This window comes from Varroa destructor, unplaced genomic scaffold, assembly GCF_002443255.2.
Source record: "Varroa destructor unplaced genomic scaffold, Vdes_3.0 BEIS01000003.1, whole genome shotgun sequence".
Lineage (NCBI taxonomy): Eukaryota > Metazoa > Arthropoda > Arachnida > Mesostigmata > Varroidae > Varroa > Varroa destructor.
Genome location: NW_019211456.1, coordinates 52,466,749 through 52,481,930, shown reverse-complemented (window position 1 = coordinate 52,481,930; position 15,182 = coordinate 52,466,749). Strand labels below are relative to the sequence as shown.

At 41.7% G+C, this 15,182-nt stretch overlaps 1 protein-coding gene across 7 annotated transcripts in view; it reads right to left on the bottom strand.

The window, feature by feature from the left end:
* gukh (NHS actin remodeling regulator GUK-holder) overlaps positions 1 to 15,182 on the bottom strand; it is a 162,527-nt gene that overhangs the window by 133,980 nt on the left and 13,365 nt on the right. The window contains exon 2 of one of the 7 annotated variants that reach the window (XM_086982476.1): positions 9,338 to 9,412. The exons of the other annotated variants lie outside the window; for them this stretch is intronic. Within the exon in view, the coding sequence (XP_086838602.1) occupies positions 9,338 to 9,412 (75 nt within the window). The remainder of the gene's footprint in view (positions 1 to 9,337; positions 9,413 to 15,182) is intronic. 7 annotated transcript variants of the gene reach the window in all.

The window sequence follows — 15,182 nt, the reverse complement described above, 5'->3', positions numbered from 1 at the left end:
TTGGACAGATGCAAGAAAAAATGCGACAGAAAGCATTTTTATGTCGCGACTCATTGCCGTCCTCCATGCGCACATCTTCCCTTTTTTCAATCGAAACTAAGTCGTTACAAATCTGCGAGAAAGCGCCAGGCACATAAAGCAGTTAAGCATAGAGAGCATCGTTTTTCAATACATAATCTAGAAATTACACGCTCCTTGCTAAATGAAATGAGTATTTTCCTTTATGAGACTTTATACACGGCCATTGCAGCAGACATAGAATGAGCTGTTAATATTTTAATTTTTTATATTTTATAATTTTAAATGTATGTGTATTTATGTGTGGGCATCATATACGACCGCAATAATGTCTCCACCTGTTCATCAACTAAATATCCTCTCAGAATAACGGTTGCATACAGTGATCTGCACCACATCATATCAACGGTTCCAGGAGCTGTAATAAAGTAATTGGCACGTATACAAATCTGCAAATTAACAAAGAAAAGTATAAATGCCCAACGTAATAGCGTGTGGTGCTTAACGATTAGCATGTTAGATAATGCACTCACTTATCAAGACTACTCAACCCCTTACCCTTGAGGAAAAAACTACCGTTTTTCTAGAGCACCATGTTATGGCCATTACGTTCTCAACGTGTATGAGTTAGTTCTTCTACGCATCGCTTCTTTCAACCCACTACACCCAACACCCATCTTCTACCGAGTCTTATCTAATTCGGACCAAACTCCTCAGCTTCGCTGCAAATGTGTTGTTTCAGATCAGCCCTAATAAACACTAAATTAAGTGGCTGTGTTAACGCAGTGTCGCCAACTCCTGGCATTGTGCACTTCCGACATTATGCGGGAAACGAGAAGTTATTTCCCTGACATCCTCAAAGTCGCATAGACCCACTAGACTTTAACCGAGAAAAAGTAGGCTCATGCACTTCCAATTAGACAGAACGTGCACAGAGACTAACCAGCCTGGACCTTAGAGCGTTTGTTAAAAGGCCACATAAGCGCCTTGTTTTGTCCCGTAGGCTAGAGATTACACAGGTAGGTCCAATGCCAAGAAATATGTCGGTCCTGTTTTCTCAAACGAAAACCTGAAATCTGCTTTCGTTTTTACCAAAGACCCAGTTTAAGTAAAGACACCTTCAAAAAAAAACAAACATACATATAGAAATCTTTATTTTCAGTGGGTTTGCGTACATTAAATGAATTAAGATACTCAACTGAGAATAACGGCATCAACTGGGAGCATTAAAGAGTATTTATCGTGTATGGTGAAATAAAAATAATAGTAGAAGGGTAAATATAATTTATCAACATCATAATTTCAAAACTTAACTTTAGCCGCGAAGTAAGTACGGTCTAAACGTCTTGCCGAAAAATGTCACATGTCGCCCTGCTGTATTCGGTAGCTGATAATTTCTCTTCGCCTAACATGAAAAGTACAGATAATTTTGAAAGGTTCCATGACAGGTTTACAAAATACTGGAATAGAATTCTCGTAATTAATGCCCCACACTTGGCGTGTCGGGCATTTACCCGAGTGGCCTAAACAGCCTTAACTCTGCCGAAGTTAATATCGATAAAAACGCCTCGAAAGTTCCAATGTTTGCCAGATATATAAGTCAACCATATAACCTTCTTGGATCCGCATTATTCTTTCTTTTGAGAGTATTCATCTCTCCTGCGGATCGCTAAGAAGGACATTGCCGTCTGCCAATTACCTGTTTCAGTCACTCACACTTTTTAAATGTCTATAGGGCCTGGTGTTGCCTTACAGTCTAACTTGGGTTTAGCGCAGTCCAAACTCTGGCCGATTATCCTTTACTTTCCTTCGTCCCGAAGTCGTTTTTCCTGCCCCTCCTATTCGAATCCTACCAACAAGCAGGCAACTGGCACTGCCGAGTTAGCCTTCACGAATGACAGTATACCGACTTCTACGAAATTTACGTGGATCTGATTTGCTCTGACCAAAGAACAAAAACATGATCGTACTCCTAATAGTCTCTCAGGCAACGGGTGCGCCTGCTACAACTTAGCTTTCTTTCGGAATGAAGACTCGAATCAAGAGTGACATCCACTAACAACACCAGGCAAGGATGATAGCGTTTCGCCTAGGCAAGGGCGATGGTCCGTTCCGACGATGATTAAAGAAGAAAGCCTACAGATAGCACTCTTTAACTCAAACATGCCTCGCCTTTCTGCGCATATAAGACAAGTCGAAGGCCAGTAACCACATATTCCCTTTTCTTGCAAACTAGAACACGTGTAAGATTTCCGCAGCGGCGCTTGCCACTTGCTGAAAGCTAAATCCACACAGAGGTGTTTAATTCGTGGGGTGTCTTCATTCACTTCGGCCTCAGTTGTTCCAGTTGGGCCCATAATATGGGAACAAGCAAGAGGAATAGAGAAAACACGTATGCGCAAGCAAAGAAGAGAAATTACTCAACTAATTTGATTCGTGCAGAGATCACCCACCTGTTTCTTGTTATAAATAGGAGAATGAAAAATATATATTATTAATGGTTTATCTTGAATCTCAGTTGACCTGCAGTAATCCCCAATAAAGTACTTCCCAATTCAACCTCTATTTCATCCACATTGTTTGTCAACGTCAAGCGAAGAAACGTTGTCGGCGTCCAACTCGCCTGTTGATGCTGCTCACTACACCAATATGGGATCTACAGCACAATATTTAAGTCAGATAGGAAGCATCGGGCCAGGTTTTACATAGGAGCTCTCATATTTTGTTTACATTGAAAGAATAGGATAAAGTTCCTAAAGGATAAAGTAGGACAAGAACAAATATGCTTTCATCACCAAAAGCTAACAGCAAAAAGTTTTTTGAGGAAAGACGGTACTGGAGGGCAGCGACGTAATGATCAGCGTCTTCCAAAAGAGAACAGCTTGATCTATAGAGAAAGGACAATAAAACCGTTCCCCGCAGATATGAAGCAATACGAATCTACCTGGGTAGCGTGGTGAGATCCAATGTGTAGTCGAGAGTTGACCATCGATTTTAGGAATTTCAGTGACCAGATGGAGCCGTTTGCAGATTTAGTACAACAAAAAAGTACATTTGAAATGGTAGGAAAAATGTCCTAACTGTTAGTGAATGCTCAAACAGGGTTTAGACACGCTCCCCTAAGCGCGTTATAAAATGAAATGATATGGCAAAATGTGTCTAGAAAATTAAATTCTTTAGACTCACTTCATGATCGTTTTCTAATTAAAAGGTCACGACGCTTTGCTTAGCGCCACATGACACAGAAACGCTATATTACGGGTTATAAGTGGACGACATTTTTCACTTGAATTAAATTCATGTAGTAAATCTGCCTCATGCTACGAAGCGTGCACGTGGTCATCACTGATTTCGAAACGAAGCTCAAAATCGTATACTTCATTAGGCCTCATACGAAAAGTGTTTCACTATCATACGGGTTGCATTTGGGAGATAGCTTAACTTTCGCACAATTATTTCGCCCAAATACCATAAATAATTGTATCAAATTTTGAAGGCCATAAATTTCGTTCGCTGCCACCCATGATCACCACAAGCATTTCCTAGACAGTACGTATAGATTAATGGAAGAGCTGTGAGAAACCCACTGCAAATTGAAAGTATACTCTCCTTACCCAGCTTCCTCGATTGATAATGCTCACCTCATTTCAGGGAATTATAGGGAATTATTCAGGGAAAATTAGTTGTTCAGTAATCTGCAGCAAGAGGTATCGTTCTTCCATTGATAAGTTCGATAAGTCCGAGAAATAAATAAGAGATTGCAAAACATCTATTATCAATGGTTTGTTTTTTGATACGCGCAAAAAAGTTATACTCAATCCGAAATTTCTCTAAGCCAACTGGAAGAAGGGAGAGTGCCTATTACTAGCATGCTCAATTTCTCACGATCCCTAATAGCGAAATGTTGCTTGCCGTACGTTCTAATATCGCGTACACGTGCAGCGGAATTTAGCGACGTAACTGTGTAAACCAAAATTCGACAAGTGTCACCTCTTACAAAAAAATTCGAATATAGTTGTATGTACACGTGTATTACATGGACAATATTCCTTCACTCGTACAAAAGGCTCGTATACCTTTGCACATGCACGCAGGCGGACGTCCTAGATAGAAGATGAGAGAAGACGACTTTGGGGTGGAGAATGTCAACACTTCGTCGTCTGATCCTCATCAGGCCTGCCTCAGAAGCGGTCCCGATGACAAATAAGGACTTGCCTCTGTTCCCTTGAGAATAGAGTCAAAGCAATATCTTGAGAGGACACTGGAATGAGGGAAGGACCGCGCAGCATATGGTGGAGTAAACATAGCAGCACTGAGGACGACAACATATTGACATACCCTAGAACTAGTAAACTAAATAGGCTACCATTATCTGTCCTAACAGAGCCATAGCGCCGTTCTAGCCCGCTTGCTCCTGTTGTGGAATATCCACGCGGAACACACTGGAACGGACGGTAGATTTCGTCTCCTCGATGCTTTTAAATGTACAAAGCCTTTTCCTATGAAATGAAACAGCAAAACGTACCACCCCTCTGTACTCTTGTGAGTGACAATCTGATATAGTGCTGTTCAATACCGTATTGCGTCACGGCATGTCAGGCTCAAGATCATTCAACTAATATATGCATGAATACCTGACTTGCAGAAGGTTGTGAATTTGACTTAGGTTAGCGTCGTTGTTTTTTGTTTAAAGAGATCCTTCTCGGGGGTGGGAATTTAATAAAACTAATGCTTTCTAGGCCTCGTTTTTTTCTTGGTCCTAAACGAGCGGCAATATATGAATAATACTGAGTGAGACAGCGCTGCCCTTCTCTGTTCGATGATAGTATCACAGGACGAAAGCGTGGAAATTGCGTGACAACGATGAAAGTGTGAGAGGACAACTGTGATGGTGTAACGTCATTCAGACTATCATAAGCGAGACTATCATAAGCGAACTTGAAGTTCTGTAGCGGATTTATATTACGGCACCTTCGTTCACGATTGACCGTCGTATGCTTAAAAAGGATCCCTTTTGCGACGCTACGTTTTCTAAGTTCGTGCAAAATGGTTGTTTTAAAAAGTAAAAGTTGCTTCGTACGTAGAGAGCGCCAGTATATTATGGCAGTTGAATACGGCATTCAAGTAAGCTAAGGCGCGATGAATGTCTGCTAGGATTATCATAACAACTTGTACAATAATAGCTTACGCATCTGCCTTTTTTACCAGCCGCAGAATCCATCACTCATAGTCGCAATGAACCACAATACATCCAGTTGCTCAATACTGGCCAGATGTTTATATCAGCATCAACGACGCACCTTCTGCTGCTTGGCAATGTTCTTTTTTCAGTCTTGTGGGCCGGTTACCCTTCGCCTTTGCTGTCGTTTGTTTATTTTTTACCTTCGGTGAGAGCGGCTAGAACACTGTTGCATATAAACCTTGCGTACGGTTGTGTCATCCAAAGCTGATTCCGGTTCCCTCGCCGCCCCAGTGTATCGCTACGCCAGTTACTACTTGTACTAGGTAGAAAATATGGACAATCTCAGTAACTTGATTCATCTCAACGCTTACATGCGATATACTAGCGATATGAATGGTGCAACAGTTAAGAGCTAGCTATGCATTATCGAGAAACCGGCCTTATTGGGTCGGAAGCCTAACTCATAAGCCAGAAAGAAGCTAGTTGTTGTTCCGTACATCTTAGATTAGGTAAACATTCGATGTGCGTATAGTTACCGCTATTAAATGTAATAGATAGAAACAAATACGTTACCTGTATTTATTAAAAGTTTCTTAGCGTGTGCGAGTTTTTTTTTAGTGTAGTCTTTGAAGCTAAGAGACAAAATCTGGTTATCGAGTTTAAGCACAAATTGATTCAAAAATAATTAGAACTCCTAAATCAGCAAACAAATAATAGGCCGAATTCTATCGGCCCACTTTTTAGACTCTTCTTCAGAAGGACGAACGAACGAACAAGCTATGTCTGCCTGCCTGCTCATCGCTATACCGCAAGAAAGTTGCATAGACCTTCTCCTAATCATGTTTATATATATAACAGATTCTTAAGGCAATTAGTAACGGAAACCTTCCGTTCCCTTATCCCTCATCTTCAAACTCGCTTTTCATGTATACCAAATACATCCGCCTAATTTACAGAGCAGCTTGGTGAGTGTTTTAAAGTACCGTGCCAAGTAGAAAGTTTGCTATGTCGAAATCACCGAATTGGCAGATCTACTATTAAATGTCCTTATTCAAACACTAAGAAATTTAAATTCTTGCATGTACAATCGAATACGAGAGCGAAGTTCCATGAAATTTGCCCGGGTAGCACCGATACGGATTTTATGCACTATACAAGATTAGAGTAGCAAGATCAGTGATCTCGTTTTTCGCCCAACTTACAACAAAATTGTCCACTAGTCATTTACAAGGCTGCTGAAATCTCTGTCGAAACCAGTGGAAAAGTTAGCGGTACTTGACTTAAGTATTTTCTTATTCATTATCGTTTTTGTAGCGCAAAATTAACCCATCGTCAAAATGCTGGAACTCCCCCTTGGTAGGTTTTCCATTGAGGCTGAACAGAGAAAGAACTGCATGGCTACCCGACCTGTCATGCAATGATGCGTATTATTCGATTGTTTTCCAATAGCAAGTTGCCAGTTTTTCAATTTTCACCTGAATTACTTCGAATCAAACTATTGTAATACAGTATTTGGCGATCGAATCAAACTTGATATAAGTATAGAAGCGTACTATTTCGCAATGGTCTGAACAGAGGTCGCTAGTTACAAACGCTTCGGAACGGAAGACAAATGCTGCTACGTTACGCATCATATTCTTCCATTGTCGAATCATGTATTCCCATACTTTAGAGGGAACACTGCAACACGGGTGCTATAGCAACATTTCGTGACGAGTTCTAGTATCTCTTGATAGCTTAAGTAAAACAACTGTACACAGTAAAAATAACAAAGATAATCAGCAGTGCCATATGGGCAGACAGTGATACGTCCGGAAAGCTCGACTTTGTTTAGCTAGTTTGCTAAATGCCCTGGCTTCTACGAAGGTCAGCCTTTTTTGTTTACAATAAAGTAAGCAGACTCTATTACGATCTCTAGCTGCAGCAGCTGCGATGCTTAAATTGAATGCCCCTTCTGCAGCATCTGCGTCATTCACTGTGCAGATACGCTGACTTTTCGGCCAGTTTTCTTGTTTTACGCCCATCGCTTGGGGACCTAAGGTACCGTATGATATATTAATAGTGACGATGTCTCGATTAATTCTTTCCGTTTGGGTCGAAGATATTAAGTTGTAGCCCAGGCTAATGTACATCGTGTCGAACTAGATAGCCCGAAGATTTGCTTAACTCTTTTTCTGCTAACAACAACAACCCACTACAGCGTTGTCTGTGATTGTACGCACACCCAGCTTAGGCCCAACTGGGGATGCGACCTGGTTTCGACGTATATAGCTAACTGATTCGCTAGATTTAAGCTAAGGTTTTTCAGCATTAACGGGTAGTAAACCCAGATAAAAGTACTATTTAATATAGTAGCATTTAGTTGTCGTTTTCGTCGTTGGTGTTTTTCGAACACCTTCTATCCTATGTTTGCATCCGGATACGAGTGCTCGGGTTCAGATGCTTTTCGATAAACGTCTAGCATGTACAGCTACCGAGCTGCTACTGCTTCTGTCCCCTGCTGCAGAGATACCTCCCTTCCCTTTTAGTGACGACGACGGATTCTAAAGCGGCCGCGAAACTTGCGTCGTATGAATTCGTGTGTCCAAAATGCCTTCATATCCATACATAAAAAAAAAAACCAGATGAAAAAGAGATATCTGTAAATCATTCTCGAAAGATCGCGACTCCCGTCGATGGCTTCTCAGCTCATATCCTGTGTCGCAATATCCTTGCAAGCACGATGCTGCTACACTCTGCCTATGTTAATATAAATGAAACAGATGTCGAAGGTTGAACTAGCGGCGCTCAGAAGACGACTTCAACTACGACAAAACGATAACGTTCGGAGCATTTTCGTAAAATGTAGCAAAAATGTGCGGATTACGTAGGAGCATTTCGCGTGCTGAATAATCAGTTATTCATTTATGCGTATTAACGGCGTGCTAAATATATGGAACATTTCCTTAATATCAGTTAATCTATCTAGTCTTATTTATCCGCCATTACGCCTAACAACCACATTACTATTCACTATTTCAAAAACAATTTACGGTAACTGGAAATGGCATTCAAGAATAGCTTCGAACCCTCAGAGAGTACTGGTGAACACCAACGCAAAGCGCGCCTTCGATAGCAATTGTTAGCAATGCAAAGAAAAATTATATAAAATTCTGAAAATGATTGTCGTCAGACAGAAACTTGTTCTATGCAATTAGCTATTTGTATAACATATACATTAATCAACATGCGCTTACAAAAGGTGTAAGCTCTCTGGGATCTGTGTGTGTATTATACTGAATCGGCCTAATGGGTTTCTAGGATCGATCTAAAAATAGAGCTAATGATACAAGTCGTTCCTATAGATCCTAACTCAAAACGGCCGTCGTGTAGTGTTAGTTCTATATGGATCTAGCTCAGCTCGAAACCAAAATACGTTTGAAAAACTCGCACAATTTCAAGGCACAGATGGATATAAAGTTTGCCAGCACTGCATGAAGCCAGTTACATGGTCCGGATTACATTTTCTTGCCTATTCTCTATTACCACGAATAAAAATATTTACGACGACACCGCGCTATGTCTTGCGGACAGAATTTTCTGTGGAGTTGAGTCTTTCACACCACGTACCGTTTTTATATATCACATAGTGATTCTCTTTGATACCAATTAAACAACGCAAAATGAAACGCATTGCATTCTCGCAGCGAATATCGATGCAGTGAAAAAATAATAATAAGCCCAGAATGAAACATATTTGGGGTTTTGAACTTCGCGAAATCATCTACCGATTACTACGTATTTACTGCTCTCTATCGTATGTAGTCGATTAGGTTCTTTGTAATGCAAAGCAAGGACTGACATAACAAACACTACATAGATATGTCGAATCTGCTTGACAATGCACGAATGATGCAAAAAACAGAGTTCTCTCCTTGTAATCCGCCTTGGGGCCAGCCACAGTCTTGTCCCCCTGTTTTCCTCCACTTCTGCCCTTCAACATTTAAACTCGTAACGCGATTTCCTGCTAGCGAGCCCACACGCTTGTGTGCACTTCACCCCTTACCCCTCTCTTCCTATATCTCAACGCCGAACTCCTGCGGCAGCAGAAGCATCATAATGCTAGAGAGATTTCGTTACCGTCAGCAGAGTTCTTACCATGTGTTACTTCCTGTTCAACTGGGGCGATATAGCAAACGTCCGTTTTCCATCCGGCGGACACCGTGTGTAGAGCTAGTGAAGACAAAAGAAAAAGTAGGCGGCAATAAATTATTCCGGCAAAATGTATGTATTTACCCTTTTTAGGAATCCATACACCGGCTACTAACCGGCACCTAGTAACTTAGGCTAGACCAGTTAATCGTACTCAGGACTCCAGCAATGGTACTTGCCCTTAGAAAAAAGAGTATCCTCTTAGCCGGGTCTTTCTACATTTGGCCTGCAACGTATCTAACGCACGTAGCAACACCTTTTCTCAGCGTGTTAGCCAATACCACACGACCAACATCCACAGATAGACTCGCTCGTTCTCGCGGACTGTACGGAAAAAGCAAAGAATTAAAAGCAGCTGAAGGAACGAGAAATCGTAGTATAGCAGTAAAAATAGGATAAGACAAACGGAACAGCGTTGCAGTTCAGAAAATATAATTTTAAACAGCTTTCACGTAAGGATTTATACCTCACCATTTTATAGGTGCCATGCTGTATAAAGTGGTCATATAGCTCACAAGTCTAAAGAAAACCGGGTGAAAATCTCCTGGCTTGATCAGTGATACGCGTAGTGTTTTATTTTGATCCATCTCAGGCGGAAGACCAACACCTGAACATTGTGCATTAGACAACGAAATATTAAAGTCTATGTTATCAGCTTCCGCATATAAGGGCAGACTTCGAAATATATCTATTTATAATGTTCCTATCTTCGTTGTAATCTTCTGTCGTTAAACTGCTTTAGATAATACACTTAAGGCCACCTATAGGTAACCAGTATACACAACAGCCCCGATACCCTGAGCTTGATACAGATTAACTGTGTGACACCGTCTGTACGAGATCTAAAGTCTTCTACAGGCGATTGCCTGGTCGCACTGATCCGTCAGATCATTCATTTAGCTGGTATCACTGCCGCCGCTCCGCTATTCCATGAATCGGCATTAGCCTGTAGCAGCGGCTGTTGAGGAGACACTTAAATCAGTATACCGGTTTGCCTGTTTGCGTCTGAGTCTGTCTATCCTTTCAGGAGCCACCTATCGAAATTTGCAGACCTGCAATGGAGCTGTCGAACGGTGGTCCAGAATGGTACAGACGAAAGGATAAAATAGCCCAACCGAAAATTTGGTCCAGAAAGTTCGATTACGAACGAGTTTTTTTTTCTGGCGACAAAGGGCTCTCCAAGCCCATAAGCCATTTTCTCAGTCTCCGAAATATAGCTTCCCCAATTGCATATACTTTGTGCTATTTCCGCATCTGCTAAGTTTGAGCTAGGTTACACCGCCATACTTATATGGGTTCTTACACATCTAGATAAATTCGCTTTGTAAGAAATTAGGAAACGCATGATAATGGTACGCTATTGACCGATCGTCAAGACAGACTGAAACATCCCGCTCCTAAACTACACATGGTAAACGTAGCACTCATCCACTCGGGAAGAGATACGAACAAGAACTACACGCTCACTAAAAAGAACAACGACTTTGAACTGGATATCCAACAGGTTGAATTAGTTTCACTAAAGGTGTATTTAACGGTTCCGATTTCTATCGAAGAGTTTCACCGAAAGCATTGACAAACATGATGTTATTTTTACATTTCTTTACGGCGAAGTAAGTACAAATGATTAAAATAGTCTGTCAGGACGACACCGACCGTTTTCGGCGCTGCTGGTTCATAGTGAGTTATACTATTCGCAGCAATATTGGAGTCGTCCCCATGCAGAAATGATATGTACATAATAATAACCTGTTACACGAAACTGCTTCTATCGTAAAAATAGTATACTATTAACCGAGAGTTTAATAGTTAGCGAATTGAGAGAGAATAAAGGCAGTGTTCGAATTAATAGCTTAAACTAATACCGCTGTCCATCGTTACGGCCTGTTCCCTTTGCCTTCTTTTAGGGCTGATTGATTTCCAATACGGCATTCGCACTAGCATAACAACGGCTCGATCACCGGTAACTTGTTATAGTTCACATCAATAACAAACGACGCGGTCCCATCGTACAATTTCGAGACAAGGCCAAATACAGCGTATTTATTCGGTGGTTAACAACGATTAAATTATAGTATATTTTGTGATCATTCATCGTAGCGCCTGCTCTAGCGAGTAAACAAAGACCTTCGAAAAATGCTGAGAACAATTTCGAATAAACGCTAGAAAGCGCGGTTATATTAATCGGTTTTGTTTTTTTGGATCTACAAGTCGTAATTGTCATTGCGGCCATTCATAAACAACATACTCGCGATACGATGCAACGATTACGTAAAAAGCCCATTAAACGATGATGAGTCACTTTCTGCGTGCGCCGTCAAGATTGAATCCAACATTCATCATAAAAATGACTAATAAAACTTTGCACTATTAGGCACCTACATGTACGACGCTTCGACTGCAACATGATTAATTATAGCATATTATAGAATTGTTATATGCATATATATTTCTTTGGCCAAAAATGTGAGATTGTAATGGTTTGCTGGAACGACGATGGCCAGGTCCCAAAATGGTAGCAAATTGTGAAAAATAATTTCTCAAAAAAACCACAAACCATATTGAAGAGGGTGGAACCGAGATTAAACGCAGTGTATTTAATTAATTTTTAACTTTTTCTGCAGTTAGCAAGAGTTATGGTGCACACTGTGAATCATCACCGTTTACACAGTGATATTGATTCGGCTATTTGCGCACGGCATCCCTTGAGTGGTACATGAAGCCGCAAAATACAACATAAACTTATGTGAAACTTTCGAGACAATCACATTGATTAACAGGCCGTAATTAGCTACAAAAACAATTGAGATTTTGTCAAACAAAGGTATTTTCTAAAACCAGCACTAACAAATCCTCGTGTAATCTATTAGTTTTATTGTTTATACTTATTAAAAATGCTGGTTGTGCACTTTTGGAATACTAAGCTCGGCATTGTCACATTCGTATCTATGCGAACTAATTAGTTATATATTTCAGTACAAACCAGCTATTAATCTTTAAAGCGGGGCGAAATCCTGGCACTTTATTAAAATTGAATATTCACTGTTCAGGCCTCGTGTTACGCGGAAAAATACAACACTTTAGTCCCTTACGCGAACGTACTCTCCGACACGCGCTGTTCCTGCCGACTTCCGTGCTGTTCCCCTTGGTTCTACTTTGAGTGAGCTAGGGCAGGACGAACAGTAGCAACCTCAGCTAAAACAGCAGGAGGTCTAACGGCCCGGGCAACAGAGTGGCGAATGATAAGACTTAACATCACCCCTTACATGGTTCCCACAACCGATGCCACTGCTCTTGCACGCCCCATAAACTAAGTTAAAGTAAATTACGATAAGCCTCTCAACTGCTGAGTGTCTGTTTCCTTACTCTCTCACTATCTCGCCGCTTGCAGCGCCATCGCATCATTATCATCGTTGACTTGACGATCATTGTCGTCGTTTTCGCTCTTGCTGCTGTAAGGAAAGAACGGTCTGCCTCATCGAAGTTTCTTGCTTTCAGCTGTCCGCGTAAACTCCTTGCCGTTAGCTAACCGCGGTCCACGTCGGCGGACGCCCTGAATTTTTGGCGTTGACTAGATCGCCCTCTCGTTTAGCCCGCTGTCCAACAACGGCAGCACCAACGAAGCCAATGGCAAGAATGAAACAAGTTTTTATGTTCGTGAGAAGTTACAGGCGCGAAGGAGGCCTCGAAAACGAGGCATGGAGCGGAGAGGGAATAAAAGAAAGCAAATGTGCTCTTAAGGGCTCTGTCGGGATTACAATAGTCATGAGGGTCAACTAACCGAGTGAGAGTGTAACAGAACAGAAAGGAACGTACAGCGATGAGCACGCAGAGAGAAATAAACGGGTCAACGAGGGTCAGGCAGAAAGAGTCGGCAGCGACAGACTCGGAGCCTTTCCTTTTTCGGTTTCGAAAAAGCCGCAGTAGGCTATATATGGGTCGGCCAACAACCTTTGTAATAAAGTCGCTCCTATTTCTACAAGGATTCCTCCTACTTGTTGCCACGAGTCACAACATGACGGCAGCAGTGTCGCAACTCTAAAGAACGATCCTTATGGACGAAGTCATTTAAGCCAGGTCACTCATGTTCTTATTGGGTAAGATCTCAAAACTATCGTGCCTTAGCGTTTCTCTCTTAATAGTCTGATGATATATATGCATACACGTAATCCCGGGGAAGCTCAGTCAAGTAAAGAAAAATCTCGTACGTGTGATACACGCCGCGCGACATAGCAAAAATCGATAGCACAATAGCTCCTGGTGCGGCCACTCTCTTCTTATAACGCTGAGAACCAACAAGTGGGCTTCATTTGTAAGGTTAAACTCGAAGCTGATCCTAGGCCCGTGAAGACCTTTCACGTTGCTCCTCTCGTAATGCGACAGTGATTTATTTCAGTGTGGCAAAGGCGTCTAGTATCGTTTGTCAGCTCAAAGCATACGATATGTGCTATGATCGGGACAGCTGACTCGGCCTACCCCACACTGTCCCTCGGTCATCCGGTCCAAAATCTTCTTAGACTTTCGCATGGCCTAAAGCTCTTGTGCTTTCATCGAAAACCTTATCGTTATGGCCTACGGTTGTACATTGTAACATACGTATTGTCTTGTGAGGATAAGTGTATGGAGGCCTACTCTTCCTGCCTTCGATTCGCATCGATATTGGAAGTTGGCCAACCATTTTTTGTTCATGTTCTTTGTGTTTTTTCTATAGCTGACCCCATAGCTTATACATATATAAGTTATTATGTATGTATATATATAAATTATTGTAGATATATTTATAATAATTCGTGACACTTTATCATCATCGTCGCGACGAGCGGCCAAGTGCCGTCAGCATCATCATTCTGACTGTTGAATTTATTCTGGACTGCGGCCTTTGTGCCGGACCGCTCAACGCCGTACTCCATCAAAACGTGATATATGTAAGGAACACATTTAGCTCGTAGATGCTTCGATGGCCCACCGTAATAGAGCGGCCGAATTGGCATCGCCATTTAGGAGTTTTGTTAGTACTTGAACAGTCACGGCCGGGTTGAACCATCACTAATGGTCCGCTGCCAGGGATCGCCAATAAGCACCAGTCACCACGAGCTACATCAGTATATGCCATGCAATCGCTACAACTGCATCTACTGCTAGTGCTACTTATGCCGAGCAGCAACTGCGGATACTCCCGACAGGAGCCGTCACTGTCGATTTGTGTTGGTGGATTTTGCCTGCTTATGGCCAAGAGTGCATCTTCTCGTCTTTTTGGTGCTACTCACGTCGGCAAATACTAATACTGTCCGATTGCAAACCAAAGAGCAAGCGAGACACCTCCAAAGCGGTTCTGGATATACCACACGTTCAACAACAAAATGAGCAAAACTAGGCCCAGCTCCAAGCCGGGGCTCTGAACCCCAGGTAAACGACAAACGAAACAGTCGCTTGTGTCTCATATATATATAGTGTCTTTGGTCCTCCTTTCTTCATAATCTTTGGCTGCTTCTTCTTTTTTCGCAGCGTTTGTCTAACTGCTTGAACGGTAGAAAGGATCGTTAGCTAGCGCCAGAAGATATTCGCGCGCATATATAGATCTCTACCCGAAATCCTACCTCCAGCTGGAGGAGCGTCGGCCGTTTGCTGTTGTGGGTAAATGAAAAGTCATGATGGGAAATGGCATTAAGGAAATCTATTGATCTCGATAGCGAGAATTATGATAGAAGAAAAAAATAACAACTGTGTGTTACTCTATTTGTTGAAACAGAAAATATGAGTTATAGCATATTGATACCGATAACATATACAT